Below are 24,657 nucleotides of genomic sequence, written 5' to 3' on the forward strand. Positions count from 1 at the left end.
ATGCCAGGGGGGTTGACTCAGCCTGTCATCCTTCCGAGGTCGGCTAATTTGAGTACCAGTTCACTGGTAATTCCCTGTTTGTCGTTAAAGGCGGCAAAAAGGGTTGGCGTCAGGAAGGGCATCTGGCCGTAAAACATTGCTTCAAAAAGGGGACCAAAAAACAACAACAACCACGGTTCCCGAAAAAGGCCAACCCCCGCTTGCGGGGAAAAATGGCCTCTAAAGGTGGTTATGAGATTGTGAATCAAAGAACGACGGGTGAAACAAACTCCTATTGAACTTTTTCGCAATTGTTTTATGCAAACTTCCGCATCCGGTCGATGGCCGTCTCCAGCACTCCCTCCAGTGAGTGATTTCATTTTAGAAATATTTTTTCAAATGCTCGAATCTCATTGGGTCCGGTGTTTGGTGACGCGTTTTGTTGAAGATAACCAGGCCCGTGCGGGCCGATGTTGGTCTTAAATTATTTTATTAATACATCGGAGGTGCATAAGATTGTGAATCAAACGACGACGGGTGAAAGAAACTCCTAATGAACGTTTTAAATTTGTTATGCATACTTCCGCCTCCGCAAGATGGCTGCGCCCACTGCGCTTCGGATTCTCGAGCCAAGGCATAATCAGGTTTTCAACATAATACGTACTCGTTTATTGACAACACCGGCTTCGCCGGCTATTACCAGAGGATCTTCAAATGAGTTGACAAAAAGTGGAAGGACAGTCAGTCTGAGGAAGAAACTGGGAAAAAAAAATCTGTTCCTGCTGACCAATAGCTTTCTTGCTTATCAGTGACGTCATGCGGCACGCCTATAATTTCCTGTGAATCGGTTGGACTTGGGAAAAGTACAGCGAGATCACATCGGAACCTTCGCACGGCTGCATTGTTTAAAGAGCTGCTCAACAAGGTGCACATCATGACCACAACGGCCACGACCATGACTAACCAGATATACCAACCTCTCGAGGAGTTTCCACCCAGCAATGGATCTCAAAGTAACAGCGCTAACACGTGCTCGAGCCAGCAGCAGCTCGTCATCAACATGGACGACGGACGAGAGTACTACAACGCACGAATGAGCGACTACTTCGCCTGGTCTCTCTGGAACTTCTTCTTCTTCAACTACTTCTGCCTTGGCTTTGTTGCCACTGTATTCTCCATCAAGGTTTTTGCCCTTTTTAAACCTTTTTGAAAGTGTTGGATGGGGAAGGGGAGATGGTGGTTTCACTTTGTTTTGATGAATTTGTAACTTTGACTTGATATAGATTGTCGATTAATTTAATTGTATTTTCGATCATTATATCCACCATCAAAGGCCGACGGAGGTTATGTTTCTTTCACCCGTCTCTTTGCTTGTGAATCTTCACTTTTGCAAGTAACAGAGTACAAACATGTTGGCCTGGTTTGTTATTTTGTTTGTCAGTCGCCAAAAGGTCACATTTTACTCCGTTCATCGACCGCATGGCTCGCAGCTTCGCATCAAGATGGCGGAACCAGTGTCCAGTGACGACGAGGGTCATGGGAGCTTATAACAGTTTTTTTTTGCGATAAATGCATTACAAGTATTTTACTTATCACAGTCATCTTAAAAGGATCATCCGCATATTCTAAAGTAACAACTTTAAAAAAAAACGGAAAACATGTTCAACCAATCAACTCCGTGCATCGATATAATTCACGGAAGTCGTCGACCGGCAACGGCTCTGGTCTGGTTACATCAATATCTACTTTATATATTTATACCTGCAGAGGTACCTGGCGTTGCTGCGCCGGGGATGGGAAGTGTGGGAGGAGGAGGGGGATGGGAAGTGTGGGAGGAGGAGGGGGATGGGAAGTGTGGGAGGAGGAGGAGGGGGATGGGAAGTGTGGGAGGAGGAGGAGGGGGATGGGAAGTGTGGGAGGAGTAGGGGGATGGGAAGTGGGGGAGGGGGATGGAGAGGAGGGGCGAGGGGGGGGATGGAGAGGAGGGGCGAGGGGGGGATGGAGAGGAGGGGCGAGGGGGGGATGGAGAGGAGGGGCGAGGGGGGGGATGGAGAGGAGGGGCGAGGGGGGAGGAAAGGAGGGGAAGAGAGGAGGGAAGAGAGGAGGGAAGAGGAGGAGGGAAGAGGCGAGGGGGGATGGGGAGGAGGGAAAGGGGGGGTGTTAAGGGGAGGAGGGGGAGGGAAAGAGGTGGGGAAGGGAGGCGGGGGGGGGGGTGAAGGGGAGTGGCTCACGTTTCTGAGTTGTGTGATGCCGATCAGGAAGAAGTATAAGCCGTACTACCAAATCCGTACACTTCCGGAATTGTTTGATTTATTTGTATTCAAATGTCTGGTAATTGTTTTTTATAATTATGCGAATGTGTACTTGTGTATAACTGTCATTAATTCAAAAAGGCTTCGGCACTATCGAGCAATTTTTATTTTTATTTTTTTATTTTTTTTACTCCAAAAAAACGAACTTTTATTCTTCAATTTTTTTTTTGTTTTGTTTGCATAGAACACTCCCAGGCACTCACTGATGAACCTCTGAAAGTTTGATGAAGATCCGTTCAGCCATCTCTGAATAAACGGCGGACACACACACAGACAACTCGCATTTATATTGTTATAGATCGCGGTTAGATGTTATAGACCGAGCGGTGGTGTAAGACCGCGACCTAACAAAACTCACCCGATTCACCCAGACTTTGGCCGTATCGCACCCCAGCTGCTCAATGAGGGAAAAGACGAAAACGACGCAATGCAAAGAGGAAAATGAAGACAAACAGGTTGTAAATACTACTAAATTTATTGACTATTTACACACAAGCAACAAAAAGCAATTCAGTTTATTTACAAGTACAAGACGCAGGTGACACAGTGCAAATTTAGCTTATCTACAGACTTAACTTATTACCCAGGACAGAACAAACAAAGACGACTCACACGGGGAATGCCAGGGATGGCAGAAGGTGGATGGCTGGCGGGAGAGGAAAGGTCCAAGGGGGGGGTCTTGCAGCACAACCGGCGCGTTCAGCAGCCGCCGTTCCGTTTCGGCCCTGCTCCGAACCGCCGTTCAGGCCCCCTTTGGCGGTGGGGTGTCGCGGCTGCGGCGGCCTCCGTCCGCTGCGTTCCCAGGACTTGTCTCACTGGTCTGGTCCCTCAACCCTCAACTCTTTCTTGCTTCTCTCACTTCTCACCACCGACTCCTCTCTCTGGCAACCGACTGTGACCAACTCCTTGCAACTCTTTCTTCTTCTCTTCTCTTCTCATCTCATGCTCATCTCCAAGGCCTCTCTCATAAAGCAGTCCCTTACAGTCGCTTTTATCACCTCCAGCGAAATCAAGCCGCCGACTCCGAGGGCACGCCTACCGGGTCACTCACCGCGGCCCTGGTTGGTCGCGCGACCCTCGGGCTCCGCCCTGGATGACGACGGGTGGCGCGCCCCTCCTCCCCTCTGACGAGGTGCGACACGCCTTTCTTCCCCAACCCTGCCTCGTGGCCAATGGCGGCAATTGGATCGGAGGTAATATGGGCAATCGAGGGCTCAGCGGTGACGAGAGGGGATGTAATATGGAAATGGAGGTTTTGGGGATGGGAAGGAAAGGGAATCTATTCTCTTTCACTGGTGCAATGGAGTATTTCAATTAATGGAAGACACAGCCTTACACTAATACACAGAATAAGAGATAACTATCAACAGGTATATTCTATTACTTGGCTGACGTGTATGCTTGTGGACTATGGGACGCCCTTTTGGTCTTTACACAGCTCCGGAGGCAGGAGGCACAGAATAAACAATAATCACAATAGTACAGCACACAATCCAAAAAATATACAGTCCTCATATCCACAACACTGCACCCTCCTCCTCTTAGGCACGTCCCGGGCCTACAACTTTTATTTAGTGTGACACGTAGGTGTAGTTCCCTCTACTTTTAACCTGACCCTGAGTGCGACAGTTTTAAAACATAAATAAATGTGTCCCGCTGCTCCATTGCACCCTACCTAACAGACTTACGCCCACAGTTAACCGAATTGCGGAATGGTCTTCAAACTAAACACTGACGGTGGGGAGCATTATTTACACTGACGCTATTTTTATTTACAAAACTAACCCAGGACCTGTAATTGTTCTTTCTGGGGGGGAGACAGTCTGCTCTGCATCAATGCACCATGAAAGCACCTATAACGCACCAACACACCCTCAAGCACCAATCAGTGCAGTCACCACTGTTCATCAATAAAATAAATTCAACAACCCCTAACCCTGCAGGTGATCTCTTGCTCTTCGGCTCCCTCTGCTGGTTATCATTATTTGTTCTTCCAGATGTTGTCATTTTCATTTTCTTACTGGCGGCCTATTTGCAATAAAGTGTGCCCAATGTGTCCTTTTTATTTTCTTTATTTATGGCCCACAGGGCCGACTACGTGTGGTTCACCTGTGGGGCATCGGTGCCCTGTGGCCAAGGTCCGCCAGCAAGATTTTGGGCCCTCATGGCCGGTTCCAGCAGAGGGGCCATGCCCCAACCCATGGGGTCCATAAGTGGTGCTCGGCCACAGACATGTGGTGCATCGATGCAGACAGCTGGTTCTGGGAATTTCGGGCGCACAATGGCCGACCCACTCACGCTCCCCTCGGCACCCAGTGGCGCACAGGTCATGTGGGAGACAAAAGGGGAAAGACAATTGAGCGAGGGGTAAGGTCACAAAGGCACACATCAATAAGGCAATGCAAGGCGAAATGCGTACGGAGGGCGAAGTGAGAAAGCTCGTCCCTACCGTACGTCACCCCCCTGTCACCTAGCCTACCCTTGCCCTTACCCCATATGTACAAAATCTACACATTACCAATTCGTCACTACTGTCACGTCTTCCCCATATTTCCCCTATACCAAATTCGTCACCACAATCCCTCTACTTCAAAAATTTGCCATCATCAATTCATCATCAATCCTCATAAGGAGGAAGAGATGGAATTACGCACAATGTCACACCCACGTCATGATGCGTCTCACATTCCAAACATTTGCACAGTAAAAATAATTAAACATGGCATGGTGTGGAGTACCTGTCACCTCAGGTGAGTGGATGCAGATGGTGCGAGGAGATCCTTCATCCTAACTATCCTCTAAATGATTTTAGCAACTTTACACTACCCGGGGTCTTTCTCCGGCCAAACCATTGGCCCTCTTACACTATGGGTTCTAAAAACCAATTCCCATTGGCCAAACTGTGGTGCTTTTCAATTTGGGGTCTCACTCCCCCGATTCATCTCCCGGTGCCCTCGCACAATTTCTGGGCTGCGACGTGTACCTCTCCCAGCGGGTCTACCCACCTGCACACCTCCACCACTGTAGTTGCCTCCGAGCTTACCTGCTCCTTACCCTAACCTAACTACCTGGGGAAGGCCCTCTGGCACTCTCCCCACTCGGTGCCCTCTCTGGCACTGGGCTACCCGGGTCCATCCTCCGGATCCTCGGGCCCCATCCACAACTCTACCGGCTCCCAGAGCCCACCTGCGGCCTCACCTGGCCGACATCCTCACAGTGGTGGAGTGCCCAACCAACTACACACACTAACAGGCTACACGCCCAGCCATTTCCACAACACTAATGCACCCATTCACAACACCATTCTGCAACCGCACCACAAATGCCAATTTCCAACCACAATTTACCTATACCCTCTACCTAACACTTACACTACCCGCCCCGGGTACTCGTGAAAGGGGTCCACTCTTCCCCCATCCACACCTTCGCACCATCCACTCCACTCCACAATTTCCACCATACTCACTCCACGACCATCCATTCCAATACTCCATACCATTTATTCCATACACCTGTCTTTCATTCACCTGTCGTTGCACACCTGTGCAATCCTACCTGGTGCCACCTGCACCCTCCTCCTCTTCCTGGACCAGTTGGTCAACACAACACACAATCACCACTACTCCCTCATACACTGCTCCACACACCTGTCCAGTTGCACACCTGTGCAATCACACCTGTTCAATTCTCACACACACGGCATCATCTCAGCTAACTACTCCCTTCTGAAACTTGCGCTTCCCAGTCGTCCCTTTAAACTATTGCGCTCCCTCGTCATTATAATCCACACTAATCTACCTGCGTCCCCACTACAGGTATCAGTCACTAACTAACCTTAACGTTACCTAATGTCAATCTCTTCTAGATCCCTACAATATAACCTAACCCACCCGGGCTAGTTTTCACTGCCATACACCCCATAAACTATAGCTCCTTTGCCCCACGTCTGTGAGGGATGGTGGATTTGCCATCCCACCACATCGGGGGTCTCTCACTATCAATTTTGTACACCTAAATTCCAACCAATCAAAAATTTGCCAATCACTAATCATCTGCCAATCATTACTGCCAATCCTTTGCCAATCATCAAATTTTGTTTTTCTCTAATTTTGGGTCCAAAACACTATCACTATCACGATCACCATCATCACAGTCCGCTATATCCTAGCCTCGGTGCGTCATGACATCATTAAACTCGGCTTCGTAAAGCCGAGCAATGAATTCGGGTGGTTTGGTTGCCTGCAGGTTGAATCCGTCCGGCTTTCGGTTCAAGGGAGGTGGTTTGGTTGGACCGAGATTCCACGCACCATCTCGGCGCGGCACCTTGCGGTCCCGGGCCCGATGGCTCCATCTCCCCCGGTCGGAACCCCGTCCCCACGAGGGGGCACCGTTCCGCTTCCTCCCACTCGCCCTCGAACCGGACCGGTCGCCTCGCCCGACAAAGCCCGGACTCGACCGTGCGGGGCGGGGCCAAGCCCGAATCGGCAACGACGCTTCGAAGAGAAGCGACGCAGCATCGACCCGCGCCGGGCCTCGCACCCAACAAAGCACCCCCCCTCGCACCGAGCGCTCGCATCGGCTATCCGTCGCCCTAACCACTACCCTGGTTACCGTCGACGCTTTACTTGCATGCTTACAAGCATACGCTACCCCTTTCACCCTCACAAAACCTGGCGTTCCAACGCCGTCCGTACATTCCACCAACGCTCTCTCTGTTACACACCACACCTCTTGCGCACACTTCGGTCCACACCTCTCCTCCGTTACGTCCTCCGTAACACTCACCATGGGCGTGCACTCCGTATTGCTCTCACTCCCTGTGTCACACCCCGTACACACCGACGTGCATTCTCGCTCGCACTCGGTTTCACTCCCACACTTTATAACACACCCACTCGCCGACGCACACTTTTTCCTCCCACGCGTGCCATTTCCACTCACTCGGGACCCTTCACCAACGCCCGGGTGCTTCCTCGATCCCAAGCGCGCGAAAATTCTTTTGTCGCTAAACATCCTCTTACAAAATCTCCCCGCACAATACACAACAGCACGACTCACCTGGGGGATCCTTTTCTCCACGCGAACCTGCAAACTTCCATTCGGGTTAAGCACAGCATCGTGATGTGAGCAGGGACTTTGTACATAATCCATTTCTCCCTGCAATTCCCGGGCTACCTCCGTCATCTCTTCAATTTTAATTATTCCCGCTACTGCTTTTTCTTTATTAACCTCGGCGACCGTTGGCTTTAATAAAACACCCTCCTCTACCTCAGCGGTCGCCGGCTTTCGCAAACCCCGTGTCGCGATTTCTACCCCCGTCATCGTACCCGCGCTTTTCTCCGCTTCGCTCAACCAGCGCTTTTCGACTCGCGTTACCTCCTCGTGCACCCCTGGGACCCTTTCGCCCAACTTGCGGTCTCTGTCCCTCTGCTCCCTTGCCTCTGATATCCGTTTTTCCACTTCACACCTGGATTCCTCCCTCAATTTTTTTAGATCACACCCGGATTCGTCTGACATGGCATCCCTCTTCCAATTATACATTGACTCTTCCATAGAGGCCCTCATTTGTGCCATAAATTGCTCCATGAGGGCCTGCATTTGGGCCATCCCTCCCACTTGTGCAGCGGGTGCGGCCGCCGTAGCAATGTGCGAGGCGCCATTTTGTGCGTCTGATACTCCCTCAACCACACCTTCTTTACTCTCCTCCACCATTTTTTTTCCTAAGTCCTGGGTCGATTCTACCCCGTCTATCTCTCCCACCGGCATCCCGTCGCCTTGAACAGCCATGGCGCGATTTCAAAATTCGGGTTTTGCTTAAAAAAAAAAAAATTTCGGCAGCTCGTAATTTTGACCAAAATTTTTTTTCTAGATGTTTTAAAAATTTGGTTCGGGCCCCGAATCTCACTCCCAGACACCAATTGTTATAGTACTAACACAATTGGTGTCCAAAATTTGGGCTAAATAAATTTAGTCCCAGGTTCGAATCCCACCTCCTGACAACCAATTGTTATAGATCGCGGTTAGATGTTATAGACCGAGCGGTGGTGTAAGACCGCGACCTAACAAAACTCACCCGATTCACCCAGACTTTGGCCGTATCGCACCCCAGCTGCTCAATGAGGGAAAAGACGAAAACGACGCAATGCAAAGAGGAAAATGAAGACAAACAGGTTGGAAATACTACTAAATTTATTGACTATTTACACACAAGCAACAAAAAGCAATTCAGTTTATTTACAAGTACAAGACGCAGGTGACACAGTGCAAATTTAGCTTATCTACAGACTTAACTTATTACCCAGGACAGAACAAACAAAGACGACTCACACGGGGAATGCCAGGGATGGCAGAAGGTGGATGGCTGGCGGGAGAGGAAAGGTCCAAGGGGGGGTCTTGCAGCACAACCGGCGCGTTCAGCAGCCGCCGTTCCGTTTCGGCCCTGCTCCGAACCGCCGTTCAGGCCCCCTTTGGCGGTGGGGTGTCGCGGCTGCGGCGGCCTCCGTCCGCTGCGTTCCCAGGACTTGTCTCACTGGTCTGGTCCCTCAACCCTCAACTCTTTCTTGCTTCTCTCACTTCTCACCACCGACTCCTCTCTCTGGCAACCGACTGTGACCAACTCCTTGCAACTCTCTTTCTTCTTCTCTTCTCTTCTCATCTCATGCTCATCTCCAAGGCCTCTCTCATAAAGCAGTCCCTTACAGTCGCTTTTATCACCTCCAGCGAAATCAAGCCGCCGACTCCGAGGGCACGCCTACCGGGTCACTCACCGCGGCCCTGGTTGGTCGCGCGACCCTCGGGCTCCGCCCTGGATGACGACGGGCGGCGCGCCCCTCCTCCCCTCTGACGAGGTGCGACACGCCTTTCTTCCCCAACCCTGCCTCGTGGCCAATGGCGGCAATTGGATCGGAGGTAATATGGGCAATCGAGGGCTCAGCGGTGACGAGAGGGGATGTAATATGGAAATGGAGGTTTTGGGGATGGGAAGGAAAGGGAATCTATTCTCTTTCACTGGTGCAATGGAGTATTTCAATTAATGGAAGACACAGCCTTACACTAATACACAGAATAAGAGATAACTATCAACAGGTATATTCTATTACTTGGCTGACGTGTATGCTTGTGGACTATGGGACGCCCTTTTGGTCTTTACACAGCTCCGGAGGCAGGAGGCACAGAATAAACAATAATCACAATAGTACAGCACACAATCCAAAAAATATACAGTCCTCATATCCACAACAATATGTATAAATCGGGATTTAAATTTAATTCAAAAATTGATCCAGACCTCTATTCTCTTTCAAACATTCAAACCGACAGAGGTGAAAATTCTACAGATGCTGTGATAAATAACTAATTTATCACAGCATCTGTAGAATTTTCACCCTTTTACTCAACTCTGTTTCACTGTTATTTGGTGGAGCAAAACGTCAACTGAGCTTTATCGATGTATATATATATATATATATATATATATATCTGCACAGCATCTGTGTTGTCTTGTCACTGAACTACTTTCTCAAACTTTTGTGAAATCGTACCAAACTTCTGGTATGCACATATCTCTCTCTAGTGGGGCGGCTTAGCCCAAATATTCAAAACAATTGTGCATTTTGTGAAACAAGCACCAAATTTGGCACAAATGTACATTAATATGTTGCGAACATTTTCAGATATTGGGCCACTTGAAATTCCGTAATTTTTTTTTTCAATTTTTTTCAAATTTCGTAATTTCACATTTTTCGGGTGACACCGTCACAATTTCGGTCTTCGAGGCCGGCCGATAGGCAAAGTGTGACCGGAAGGGACGAGGTTCTCCTGACCACGTGGCCCTCGATCTGGGAAGCGAGAGGCGTTCCATTAGTGGACGCGCCCCTCACGCCCGACTTTTGGGCGGCCCCGGCAGGCCGTTTGTTTTGACGTTCCGTGACAGGCCCCGCACCCCCACCTCCGGGCCGACCGGAAGCTTGTGCTGAGTACATCATACCTGAACAACTCAGTGAGGCAGAACACAGCAGTGCACACCAGGGTGACCCCTTCAGTGCATAAACCAATTAACCTGTCCACTGCAGGGCATATAGAAATTAAGTTATTTTCTGCATATAATAATAATACAAGTTCAGTTCTATATAACAATTTCTGTTATCACCACTACCACTACAACTACCACTACTACAAGCTTTGTCTGGAATTTTGTGGACTAACAGACAAACAGACATACAGACAAGCTGGGATCAAAACATTACCTCCTTCCACCATTGAGTGTAGAGGTAAACATCATGGAAATTATATCATGCCCTAGATTTAATTCATGCTTACCCGTGTATTTGCTTCACTGGTTCACAAGGTCTTTTGCATACATGTAATTCAGACTCTCGTCTTCATTGCTGACCACACAATGTTCGCAACATATTGTTACAGACACGACTTTGATGTTAAGGTGGGCCGAGCGGAATGGCCGTCGTGTCCGCACAAATTACCCGATTGTACTCGAACGTCGACGAAGCCGCGCTACGCTGGCTCAATAGGAAAGAGAAGACACCCGGCTGGGTTATAATGACACAATACGACACCAGGGGTTCAGTTCTCAAGACCTCCGGAGGAGGTTATATTCGTGCGGAAGGTCAGATTACAGGGACGAGAGGTACATCATAGGAAGACAGGCACTTAGACACAACCTTATATTATTCCCGACAGACCACAGAGAAACAGGACAAAAACTGACTCACACGGGGATTGATGACAAGGAAAGCGGGTATTCGATGGCCAGCACAAGGTGCACCTTGTGCTCAGGGACAGGATGGCGCGGCCCAAAAGATGCAGGAGGTCTCTCAGCGCTCGAGGTGGCGTCTTGTCGTCTCAAGCTGGGGGCGCATCTCACGTCACATCCGGCGCGGGGCCGCGTATATCCGGCGGGGAGTGACACGCCCTCGGCTCGTTAGCTCCGCCTCGTGGAATCGGCACGTTGCTTCTCATTGGGTGCGTGCGGGGGGGGTTACTGGCTCCGCCCCTGACGAGGAGCTGACAGCCAGCCCCTTCGGGGTAACCCCGTGGAGCGCATGGTCTGGAGCTAATCGAGCCGGTGTGAGGACGCATCCTCCCCCGCTCCGCCGCCATCTCCTCTGTTGTTGTTGTAATTGTTGTTGTAGTTGTTGTTATTGTTGTTGTTTGGGGAAGAAGATGGGAGGAGGTATGGGAAAGGTCCTAAACTCACTACTGATGCCATATAATCACATTCTGGTGCAACGAAGAGTCATAATTAATGGAAACGAGGCCTTAACTGACATAGATTAAGAATAACTAGGAAGATGTCCGAAAGTTGGCTACGTGTGGTGCGGTGGACCTGGGCACGACATTCAATGGGGGAATAAGGGGAAGGTCGGCTCTACTGATTGTTATTTACATGCAATGGGACTAGGGAATGGGGGATCGGGGAAAGTTGGGGAGTATTGGAGAAAATAGGGGAATATTTACAAGCGGATATGGAGGCCAAATTCCATATTCGCAACATTGCACCCTTCTCTACCCTCGGGGCGTCCCGACCCGATAAATTTTTACCTACTTTAGTGTGGCACGCAATGTAGTTCCCTCTACTATTAACTCTACCCTGAGTGCGACAGTTTTACAGATATTCACAAATGAGTAAATATGTCCCCCTGCGACGTTGCACCCTTCTCCTCACAGAAACACACCCACAGGATAACCGAATCCGGAAAGAATTCTCAAACTAAACATACAGCCGGTAGGGAGCATTATTTACAAGATTACGCTGATATCTACACTACGATCCAGGACCTGTTTTTGGAGGAACACATGCAGATGTTATGCATAGAGAGAGCGCGCTTGCCAACATCGATACACCAACCCACGAGTGCTCTGTGGCCGACGGCCTTTAATAACGTGCAGAGCACCCTTCCCGAGCATCAAAAGCACCACCCCACCACCAATCGGTGCAGTCACCATTGTTCATTGGAATAAAAATAAATTCGACAACCCCTAACCCTGCAGGTGTCTCTTGCTCTTCTTGTGGTGCACTTGGTGTTAATTAACAGTGGTTCACCTTTATGGCATAGGTGCCACGTTGACCCATAGGTCCTTCCACGGGTGGTGCTTGGCCGCAAAAGAGCTGCGGTCCATTGTGGGTGGCCACAAACATTGCGGTCCATATGGTGTATCGATCCAGGCAGCCAACAGCGAAAGTGCAGGCCCACAACTGCGTAGCCAGCACCTCTCTCTCCTCTCTCTCTACCCCAAAGCCAGATCCTCGGAGGTGGGAGACAAAAGAAGAAACAAGTGAGTAAGGTGGTAAGGGCGCAAAAGTGCACGCAATATAAGGTAATGCACACTGGGGGCACATGGGAACCAGGTGAGACAGGTACGTTCCTATCGTACGCCCCCCCCCCCCACCAGGTAACCTACATGGCCCCTCCCTTACCCCTTACTGTATCCACAAAACACAACACTACCCATAAACATCTACTTTACAAATCAACAAACATCCCTACTGTCTTCCCCGTTCCTCCCATAAACCAAATTCGTCTTCTCTCCCTCCTAACCAATCAAATTTGCCATTTTCAACTCAACATCATAATTTGCCATCTCCAACTCAACATCATAATTTGCTATCACCAATTCATCATCAGTCCCTCCTAGGGAGGAAGAGATGGAAAATCAAGCACAATGTCACACCCACGTCATGATGCGTCTCACAATCCAAAACATTTGCATCAAAAATAATTAAACATGGCATGGTGTGGAGTACCTGTCACCTCAGGTGAGTGGATGCAGATGGTGCGAGGAGACTTCTTCATCCTAACTATTCTCTAAATGACATTAACACACGTTACACTACCCGGGGTCTTTCCCTGCCAATCCATTGGCCACTTACACTATGGGTTCTAAAAACCAATTCCCATTGACCAAACTGTGGTGCTTCTCAATTTGGGGTCTCACTCCCCCGATTCATCTCCCTGTGCCCTTGCACAATTTCTGGGCTGTGACGTGTAGCTCTCCCAGCAGGTCTACCCACCTGCACACCTCCACCACTGCAGTTGCCACCCGAGCTTACCTAGCTCCTCACCCTAACCTAACTAACTGGGGAAGGCCCCTCCTGGCTCTGTCACCCCTTGGTGCCCTCTGGCACTGGGCTACCCGGGTCCGTCCTCCGGATCCTCGGGCCCCATCCACAACAACTCTACCGGCTCCCAGAGCCCACCTGCGGCCTCACCTGGCCGACATCCTCACAGTGGTGGAGTGCCCAAACCAACTACACACACTAACAGGCTACACGCCCAGCCATTTCCACAACACTAATGCACCCATCCAAATACCATTCTTTCACCCGCACCACAGATGCCAATATCCAACCACAATTTACCTATACCCTCTACCTAACACTTACACTACCCGCCCCGGGTATTCGTGATGGGGGTCCACTCTTCCCCCATTCACACCTCTGCACCATCTACTCCACTCCATAGTTTCCACCATACTCACTCCACGATCATCCATTCCAATACTGCAGATATTCCACACTACCATTTATTCCACACAACCATTCTCCATACACCTGTTGGTGCACACCTGTGCACTCACACCTGGTGCCACCTGCACCCTCCTCCTCTTCCTGGACCAGTTGGTCAACACAACACACCTCACCATCACCATCACTCAAGCACTGCTCCATCCACCTGTTCAGTTGCACACCTGTGCAATCACACCTGTTCAATCACACCTGTTCAATCCTCACACACTGCTCGATACACTTGAATACACCTCCAACACTCACACGGCATCATCTGAACTACCTGTTGCCCTGCTAACTTAGTGCTCCCCGTCTTCCCTTTAAACTAAGCACATACCACGTCATTATCATCCACTCTAATCTATCTGCGTCCCCACTACAGGTATCCTTGTCACTAACTAACCTTAACGTTACCTAATGTCATCTTCGCTAGATCCCTACACACGATATATCCTAACCCTCCCGGGCTAGTTTTCACTGCCATCAACCCCATAAAACTAGTGCTCCTTTGCCCCCTCGCTGTGAGGGATGGTGGATTGCCCATCCCACCACATCGGGGAGGTCCCACTATCAATTTTGCTCACCAAATTTCAGCAATCAAAAATTTTCTATCCCAAAATTTCGAATCCAAAAACACTATCAGTATCATCATCATCACAGTCCGCTATATCCTCCCCTCGGTGCATCATGACATCATTAAACTCGGTTCGTAAAGCCGAGCAATGAATTCGGGTGGTTTGGTCGCCTGCAGGTTGAATCCGTCCGGCTTTCGGTTCAAGGGAGGTGGTTTGGTTGGGCCGAGGTTCCACGCACCATCTCGGCGCGGCACCTTGCGGCCCCGGGCCTGCTGGCTCAATCTCCCTCGGTCGGAACCCCGTCCCCGCGAGGGGCACCGTTCCGCTTCCTCCCACTCGCCCTTGAACCGTACCGGTCGCCTCGCCCGCCAAGGCCCGGACTCGATCGTGCAGGGCGGGGCCAAGCCCGAATCGACAACGACGCTTCGAAGAGAAGCGACGCAGCATCGACCCGCGCCGGGCCTCGCACCCAACAAAGCACACCGCGCCCCGAGTGCTCGCATCGGCTATCCGTCGCCCTAACCGCTAACCCGGTTACCGTCGATGCTTCACCTGCATGCTCACACGCATACGCTACCCCTTTCACCCTCACCAAACCCGGCGTTCCAACGCCGTCCGTACATTCCACCAACGTACTCCCTGTTACACACCACACCTCTCGCGCACACTCACTGTTCGCACACTCCCTTAACACACCTCGCGCACCGTCTTGCACACTCTCCCTTGGTACGTACTCCGTACCACTCACCATGGGCGTGCACTCTTGCATCCACCCACTAACGCGCTCACATGGGCTCTCCCACACCCGCGCTACCACCAACTCAGGTGTGCTTCCTCGCACACGTTCCACCACCACCTTACTCTCCGTGTCACACTCCGTACACCCCGACGTGCATTCTCGCTCGCACTTGGTTTCACTCCCACACTTTATAACACACCCACTTACCGACGCACACTTTTTCCTCACACGCGTGCCATTTCCACTCACACGGGACCCTTCACCAACGCCCGGATGCCTCCTCGATCCCAAGCGTGCAAAAATTATTTTGTCGCTAAACATTCTCTTACAAAATCTCCCCGCACAATACACAGCACGTCTCACCTTTGGGGTTCTTCTTCCTCCCTGCACCAAAACCTGCAAACTTCCATTCGGGTTAAGCACAGCATCGTGATGTGAGCAGGGACTTTGCACATTTTCCATTTCTCCCTGCAATTCCCGGGCTACCTCCGTCATCTCTTCAATTTTAATTCCCAGCACTGCTTTTTCTTTATTCACCTCGACGACCGCTGGCTTTAATAAAACACCCTCCTCTACCTCAGCCGTCGCCGGCTGCTCCAAACCCCGTGTCGCGATTTCTACCCCCGTCATTGTACCCGCGCTTTCCTCCGCTTCGCTCAACCAGCGCTTCTCGACCCACGTTACCTCCTCGTGCACCCTTGGGACCCTCTCGCCCAACCTGCGGTCTCTGTTCCCTTCCGCCTTTTTCAATCTGGCCATTCGATCCACATCTTCGTTCAGTTCCTGCCTTGACACTCCCATCGTCGCTAATAATCGCGTTATACAGGCGTCCATTTGCGCAGCCATTTGCTGCGACATTTGCACATCTATCACAGCCATTTGCGCAGCGGGCGCGGCCCTCGCTGCCATGTGCGAGGCGCCATTTTGCGCGCCCGTAACCTCGTGCGCGAGAGCGCTATTTTGTGCACCTGATACCCCCTCAACCACATTGCCAATGTTCTCCTCTACTTCGTTCCTCTGATCCTGGGTTACTCCTAACCCCTCCTCTAGCTCACCCACCGGCATCCGATCGCCTTGACCAGCCATGGCGCGATTTCAAAATTCGGGTTTTGCTTTTAAAACACAACAATTTCCAGCTGCTTGTAATTTTGAGCGCGTTAAGCGCGCTTCGGGCCTCGTATCCCACTCCCAGATACCAATTGTTACGGACGCGGTTAAAGATGTTATTTACCGAGCGGTTGGTATTACCGCGACCGAACAGTTATTCCCCGACTAATACCCGATTTGCCCCAAACTTTGGCCGGATCGCGCTACCGCTATTCAATCGGGAAAACTCTAAAGCGACCGAATGCAAAGAGGAAAACGAAGGCAAAGAAAGATTTGGAAATACTACTAAATTTATTTACTATTCACACACATAAGCAAAAAGACAGCAGTCACGTTTATTTACAAGCACATGAGACGCAGGTGACACAGTGAAAATACTAGCTTATACAGACTTATTGTTACTACCCAGGGACAAGACAAAAGACAGACTACGAGCACACTAACACAGGGAATGATGATAGGGATGGCAGGTGGGTGGCTGGTGGATGGCTGGCGGGATAGGGAGGTCCAACTAGTTCTGCAGCTGATCGACTCGTGGGCAGCCGCCGCTCCTTCGCGGCCCTGCTCCAAACTGCCGTCCAGGCCTCACGCTGCTGTGGCTGCAGTTTCGGTGGCTCCAGCTGCAGCAAATGCAGTTTCGGTGGCTCGAGCTGCAGTGAGTGCAGTTTCGGTGGCTCGAGCTGCAGTTCAACCCTGGACTTCTTCTCGTCTCTCTGTCGTCAAAGCTCATCTCCCTTGTCTGCTGCTGGGAAACGCCCTGCCGTGGGTTATATTGGCCCCGCCCCTCAACCTTCGCGAACCTCCTTGATGTTTCTCTCCACACCCTCTCCAAGTCCAACCCCTTGTTCGTGGTTGGTTGAGTGGGGCTGACTCACTCCTCCCCTCTATGACGAGGTGGGGACCCGCCTTTCTTCCCCAACCCTGCCTCGTGGTCAATGGCGGCAATTGTTGGAGGGGAGGTAGTTTCCAATCGACGAAAGGGGGAATGGAGGTTTTGGGAGTTGGAATGAAGGGAATCTATCTCTTTCACTGGTGCAATGGAGTATTTCAATTAATGGGAGACACAGCCTTACCCTAAAACACATAATAAGATATAAGCTATCGAACAGGGGTATTCTATGATTAGCTGTGGTGTGGATGCTTTATGGACTAATTATGGGACGCCCTTTGACCTTTACACAGCTCCGGAGGCAGGAGGCGCAGAATAACAATAATAATAATAATAAAGCACACAATCAAAAAAAATACAGTCCTCATAGCCGCAACAATATGTATATGTGTTTTGAAACATGTGGTGGTGAGGTGTTTTAAATAAACACCTCACCACCACGAAGAAGAAGATATAGACATATATGCGAGCGGGCTCCGTGCGCCTCACCACACGTCGTTTCAGAGGGACAGGCATCTTTGACCATTTTGGTGTCTTTTGGGTCTTCATGGTATTTTGGATCCTCTGGGCCTTTAAGAGTATAGGGGGTCTTCGGTGTCTTCAGGGGTTTTTGGGTCTTCAGGGTCTTGGGGGATTCAAAAGGTCGTCAAAGGTCTGAGGAGTCTCAGCAGTCTAAACGTAATTAAGAGTTCATGGTCTGTGTTTTGGGTGTTAATTTTATTTGAAGAAGAATAAGACGTTTTGGTCGCGTATAAACAAACAAACATAACCGTGATTGCTCGATTATAATAAAAGGATTTTGGCTTGTTCAGGTGTGTTTTAGCAAACTCCAGTCGGGCTTTCTTAGCAGTGGGGTCTTTCTGGGTCTCCTACCATGGAACCCCGTTTCATCGAGTTGGTGACTGATGTTGTGAGTTGAAACTGCGTGAGCAAACTTGTGTCTGAAGGTCAGCTTGAATCTGTTTGGGAGTTGATCGAGGTGCTTTCTCCACCATTCGAACAATCCTTCGCTGCAATCTTCGATCAAGTGTTCTCTTGCGGTCACGTAATTTTCGTAATTTTAATAACGAGTGGGATACCCTTGCTACGCGTGGTTGGGAGCCCAGAAGCAAACAGACAATGCGAATGCTAAAACGTGAAACCAATAAATTCCACATTCCTGTTGCACCTTCAGTCACACATCAGACATGGACAGCAAGTTCGTGAAGGACTTCCATGAAAAACATACCCGTTCGCAAACAAACAGGTACGTTCACGTATAGAAACATCGATCGTGGGTCCGTGGCGAATCTGTATATGGCGATCCGCGAAGTTTACGTTCAGAAAGTAGAAACCATCACGACATGTCATTCACTTGAACTTGATATCTCTTTTTTTCATCACAAACAACACAACTCCAATCACAAATTAATCACAAAATAAACTTTTAACAACTGTTAATGTTTCCTTTATTGTAAAACTACCAAGTGAACAGTTAAAAGGATTTTGAGCTGATAGGTGTTGCGCCTCGGCAAGATCGATGGAGACAGCGATCTGTTGGCTTATACACCGCCCAAATAGCTATGTGGAATTCTCTCATGTCGAGATTAAACCCACATCGTTTGAACTTTGGCCTAGGTCATTATTTACTTTTAATGATGTTTATATATGAATCAAAAAAAAAAGTTTGGGTCGGCCTTTCCGCATATCTCGTGGGATTGTGAGTTGGAGAGACCATGAGGGCGGGGAGGGGGTTGGCATTCTCTCAAGCAGGGATTCAACCCATGTCCTTATAAAAGGTCTTTGTCCGAGGTTACTGAGCAGCCTTGCATAGATTGGTGCAGCCGTTTGTGCGGCACCCAGGAAAATAACGTTATGCGGGAGTCCAAACCTGAAAATGCTGGAGGCCAAAGCTGAAATTGGAAAAACAATACACCCTATTTTACTCCAGGAGATCCCAGGTTTACCCACCCAAAATATCGTTGCGATCGGTTCAGCCATTTTTGCGGTACCTTCGAACGAACGGACGGACATTTGGTGAATTACAGTAAGATTAATTTCGGAATTCAAAACACCTCACCACCAAACATTATTCAAAATGCCTCATCACCACAACGTAATTCAAAATGCCTCACCACCACACGTAATTCCATGGTTTGGCATTCGCCGTATCTGCATTTCCTGTTTGCTTCTGGCCTCCCACCCGTGTGTAGCACGGGTATCTCACTAGTATATGTAATGATCGAATCCAGATCTGGACCTACATAAAGGAGGTCCAGATCCGCATGCAATAATTTCAGTGATTCTTCACCATTGGGTCACACACCCAACCTGCCCACCAAGTTTTGTCCAAATGTGTCCATAACTTTTGAGTTGTTGTGCTCAGACAGATAGACAACACAGACTGTATTGTATTTAAACCAGCACAATAACCACATACAAATTCCGTACAGCTTTGTGCTCGAGGGCTTTTATTCCGATGGCGAAGTCCATTACTATTGAGTGCTGCCCTCATAGAATACTTACCCTGTGCAGTCAACTTCGTGCGAGCCAACCCTTCTGTTTTTGAACGGTTTTATTTTTCTTTGATCCAATATGGCTGCCAGACCACGTGAGCGTTAACATCATAAATTTATATTCTCTCATATAATTGTTGCAAAGATCACGCTCAATACATTTCAAACTGATAAGACTAAGTGTTGTCCCAGTCGAATGATGACGTCATAATTACGGCACCAATAGTCATCGTAAACAACACCTCTTCCCCATGCAGAGTTCTTCACAATGAGCCATGTTTCAATTTTTTCCATGGAGCGGTTTTGGAGATATATAGTGGCAACGTTTTTCGATTTCTCAAAGATGGCGCCTATACCACGTGACCTATGACGTAATAATTATCATAAAAAAATATAAAGGGAGAGTTGCTCCTATGGTACAAATTTCGTGTCCATCGGCCTAACAGTTGGAGAGGAAATTTTCTTTTTTCATACTGATCAGATCAAGTGTTGTACTTGTCGAATTATGACGTCATAATGAGGGGCACCAATGACCATCAACATATCTTATTCCCCATGGGGAGTACTTGACAATGAGCCTTGTTTAAACTTTTTCCATTGAGCGGTTAGGGAGATAGAGGTGTCACGTTTTTCCAAGATGGCGTCCGTACCACATGACCAATGACGTAATAATTATAAATGAAAAAATTCCATCCACGGAGGTGCTCCTCTGGTAACGTTTCGTGTCAATCAGACCAACGGTTGCTGAGAAAATGAATTTTAAGACAGCAGACATGCCACACAAACACACGTAACAGAATGCCTAAACCCTGCTTTTCGCTTCGCGCAGAGTGATGATGCCCCCAGAGCCATAATCACTCTAGTCAAAGACAACACAGACAACCAGGGGTGAAAATAAAATATACCTTCCGTGCACCTTCAGTGACAGAGGTAATCATCCAGCCATTGTTAACCTTACCCTAACCATCCGAAGAGCCATTGCTTAACTCCAACTCTATCAGATCTAAGGTTTAAATTATTTATTTTTTCTTCTTCGAATCTCCTTTTGTTGTTTTTCATATTTAAACTCACCTTTCCACCCATCCCACCCCTAGAGTCGGGACCACAAGTATCTGAAGGATTACGTGCTTGCCAAGAAGTATTCTAAGATCGCCCTGGGCCTGAACATCGCCTGCCTCGTTCTGTTTGTAATATCAATTGGAGGGATCATTTTTGCCCTCATTTGCTTCATTGAGTTTATCATCAACAACATGCAGGTTAATGCTCACTAACCTGTAACTTTGATAGCTCTTTCATGCATCACAATTTACATCGCAGGCTGCAATGTCCAAATCCTGCTAAGAAATGTTTTGTTTTCTTTGAGATCTTTCAACCAACACAAGAATAAAAGGCTTCACGTTGCTTCTGGCGTGATATTTTTTACCACGGAGCTTCCACTGGTAATAGTTATTGGCAACACAAGTACCAGATAATCATCAACATATGCAGTAATGATAACTTCCTTCTATACACCACCTGTTTTGACATCCAGCTACTCCATGAGCCTCTCTCTATCTCCGTATTAAAAACAGTCAACATTTGCAATGTGAAGAAATAGAAATATACAGGGAGAGTTCTAAAATTCCTACAAATTCGATGCAATTGTCCAAGATCAGGATTGGTAGGATTGCCAAGTCGAACACAGCAAAAATCTCACTCACACTTCCAGAGCCATTAGCGGTGACGCAGACCGAACATTAGGTGTTGGATAACGGAGCTGCTAATTGATCAGGAAGTTGCTCGTGATATGTTTGTAAACGAGAAAATTAGCCTTTGGCCATGGAGAAAAGCGTTACGCCTCGGTCCCCCGTCGGTGAAGTGATGCGAGTTGACAAAGTGGAAGACGCAAGGTGGCCATCTTGGATTTTGACGTGGCGACCCAATTTTCAATAGCGTTCTCCCTTATGCGTAGATACCACCCACACACCAGATTAGAAGTTAGTAGTTCGTTTATTAGTCCCCTACCGGTATACACCGGAGGGGACGATAGGTTTGCACTCCGTCCCTCCGTCTGTCCGTCCGTCACGCAAAGAACAGTTTTCCGGACTTTTTCTTTCTAAACTCAATGCTAATTATTTCAAACTTGGTACATGGTTTCCTCATGATAAGTTACAGATCAAGTTAGAACTTCACGACGTTTCGATCATTTTTGACAAAGTTATGGCACTTTGAACTTTGGTAATTTCCCCAACAGTTTTCCGGCCGACAGACTGCCGGTAGGGGACATGTATTGCAGCGCAATACTCAGAATGCTTGTTTTTCAAGATATTTCGCTCACAAGGTTCAGACATATATATATATGGTGGCGGCCATCTTGGATTTTGACGTGGTGACCCAATTTTAAATCGCGTTCTTCCATATGCCTAGATACACCCACACACCAGATTAGAAGTTGGTACTTCGCTTATTTTTCATGATATTCCGCTCACAAGGTTCAGACATACATGGCGGTGGCCATCTTGGATTTTGACGTGGTGACCCAATTTTCAATAGCGTTCTTCCTTATGTGTAGATGCACCCACACACCAGATTAGACCTTAGTAGTTCGTTTATTTTTCAAGATATTTCGCTCACAAGGTTCAGACATATATATGGTGGTGGCCATCTTTGATTTTGACGTGGCGACCCAATTTTCAAGAACGTTATTCCTTATGCGTAGATACACCCACACAAGATTAGAAGTTAGTAGTCCATTTATTTTTCAAGATATTTTGCTCGAGGTTCAGACATATATATACTGTATATATATATATATATATATATATATATATATATATATATATATATATATATATATATATGGTGGCGGCCATCTTGGATGTTGACGTGGCGACCCAATTTTCTATAGCGTTCTTCCTTATGATTTCTCTCTGTATTCCGTCGTATATTATAACACCTTTTTCTTCTTCTTCAAAAGGTTGCTTTCGACTTGCTCACCAAATCTATTCATCCCAAAAAAAAATTCCAGCTCTTACAGTGCCTCTTTTCTACATTCCCGAAACTCTCCTGCACTCCATCCTCCCTCCAGCGTCCTTAAACGTATTTTTGACTCGAAGGTCACAAGAAACTCATTTTGCAATAAATGTTCGTTTCCCATTAATCGTACACTTTCTAAAATCCAATCTCACCCCTCCCCTCCAAATCTTCCCCATAACCCCTCCCCTCCAAATCTTCTCCATCACCCCTCCCCTCCAAATCTTCCCCATCACCAATCCCTTTCAAATCTTCCCCCTTGCCCCTCCCCTCCAAATCCTCCCCATCACCCATCCCTTTCAAATCTCCCCCCTTGCCCCTTCCCTCCAAGACTCCCCCTCGCCCCTCCCCTCCGAGACTCCCCCCTCACCCCTCCCCTCCAAATCTCCCCCATATCCCATCCCTTTCAAATCCCTCTCCTTGTCCTTTCCCTCCTAAACTCCCCCCTCGCCCCTCCCCTTCAAATCTCCCCACCCTCATTTCTTCTCAATTTCCCCCCTCTCACTCACCCTCCTCAAAGTGTCCTCCCCGCTTCTTCCCCCTTCCAACTCTCACCTCCATCTCCCCCAACCTTCTGCCTCGCTCTTCCCCCTCCTCAAATAACAGCTCATTGTGCCTCACCCAATCACCATCAAACCTTTTGTCCGCCCCATCCTTCCCTTTCTCCGAGCTATTCTGAAATCTCTGACACACCTTCAACAGCTCTCCCTACCTCTTCCACCTCTTCCACATCTTACCCTACCCCTCCCCCTGTTCTGTATCCGATGCTCCCCCTTCCTCTTCATTAACGGGTTGGACCTCAAACATCCGGGGCCTTCGTTCAAACTTAACTGATCTCTCCATACAGGTTGCTTCTGACAAACCAGATGTGATCTGCTTAACAGAAACTTTCCTCCTTCATGATGTCTCTGATTCCTTAGTATCTCTCCCGGGTTACTCCCTCCTCCGGTATGATAGACCTGAGCCTCGTCCTGGAGGTGGGGTTGCTATCTTTATCAAAAACTCTCTTCCTCACTCGCCCTGCACTGCACTCTCTCCACCTCACCCCCAGGAATACCTCTGGCTACGGCTTCCCCTTCGCTCCCACCTCTTGTTCATATGTGTGTTGTCCCGTCCACCAAACAGTGATGACTTCATCTACATCTCGCTGTCTGATTATATGGACCAACTTCTATCTACTCATCCCAACTCTCTCTCTTCCTCATATGTGGTGATTTCAATTGTCACCATGCCAGTTGGCTGGGTGTGGATACCTCTCTCACCAGCCATGGCTCCTCAGCAAAGGACTTCTGCGACTCACTGGGAGTGACACAATCTGTCGATTTCCCGACCTGGATCTCAGTCAACGGAGCATCTTCTCTTCTGGACTTGGTTATGACTAACTTCCCTGAAAATGTCGACTGCTCTTCTTCTGCTCCAATCTGATCATGTGCTTGTTAAAGTGGACATCTCTCTGACCATTCTCATGGAGCCTGCTCAGCGTCGACGAGTCTGGCATTTCACTCAGGCCAACTGGCACGGTCTTCAAGCAACCATCAATCATCTGGACTGGTCTCCCATCTCTACCGCCTCTGACATCAACTCATCCTGGGAATTCTTTCAAAGTAAATTGCTCTCTCTCATGCACAGATTTATCCCATCTCGTCTTCAGTTATCATACCCTTCCTCCCGTCCATGGTACACGGAATCTTGTGGTAAGGCTGTTGCCCAGAAACAACTTGCCTTCGTCTCCTGGAAAGCAAATCCAACGGAAGGAAATCTCATTTCCTTTCACAAAGCCCGAAACAAGTGTGTCTACCCTCAGGAGAGCCAGGAAACGATATCTCTCCGTTCTCAAGACCGAATTCTCTTATCTGTCTCCCTCTTCCAAATCCTGGTGGCGTCTGGTCAAATCTGTTTCTGGTGTTTGTTCCCCCTCCATCCCCTCCCATACCTCAAACGGCTACACAGCTGAATCCGCACGTGAAAAAGCTGAATGCCTCAACTCTGTGTTTGCCTCTAAATATTGTGTCCCAAACCCATCCC

The 24,657-nt window shown here is 48.7% G+C and overlaps 2 protein-coding genes across 2 annotated transcripts in view; one reads left to right on the forward strand and one right to left on the reverse strand.

Annotated features, from left to right (window-relative positions):
- The window catches only part of LOC137432312 (troponin I, slow skeletal muscle), a 124,670-nt gene extending 123,612 nt beyond the window's left edge, over positions 1–1,058 (reverse strand). The window contains exon 1 of the mRNA XM_078783034.1: positions 957–1,058. The gene's annotated coding sequence lies outside the window, so the exon portion shown is untranslated. The remainder of the gene's footprint in view (positions 1–956) is intronic.
- LOC137440065 (interferon-induced transmembrane protein 1-like) lies at positions 863–21,021 on the forward strand. Its single transcript, XM_068136404.2, has 2 exons — positions 863–1,162; positions 20,715–21,021. The coding sequence occupies exons 1-2, from the start codon at positions 914–916 to the stop codon at positions 20,889–20,891; spliced, it is 426 nt and encodes a 141-aa protein (XP_067992505.2). The 5' UTR covers positions 863–913; the 3' UTR covers positions 20,892–21,021.
- Positions 21,022–24,657: the final 3,636 nt, after the last annotated feature.

This window comes from Myxine glutinosa, chromosome 8, assembly GCF_964187855.1.
Source record: "Myxine glutinosa chromosome 8, kmMyxGlut1.1, whole genome shotgun sequence".
NCBI lineage: Eukaryota > Metazoa > Chordata > Myxini > Myxiniformes > Myxinidae > Myxine > Myxine glutinosa.

Bases quoted from the DNA above. Each gene is read 5' to 3' on its own strand.
- LOC137440065 (XM_068136404.2), top strand. From the start codon at position 914: ATGACCACAACGGCCACGACCATGACTAACCAGATATACCAACCTCTC. The intron at 1,163-20,714 runs GTTTTTGCCCTT...TCCCACCCCTAG, and splicing joins CCACTGTATTCTCCATCAAG to AGTCGGGACCACAAGTATCT.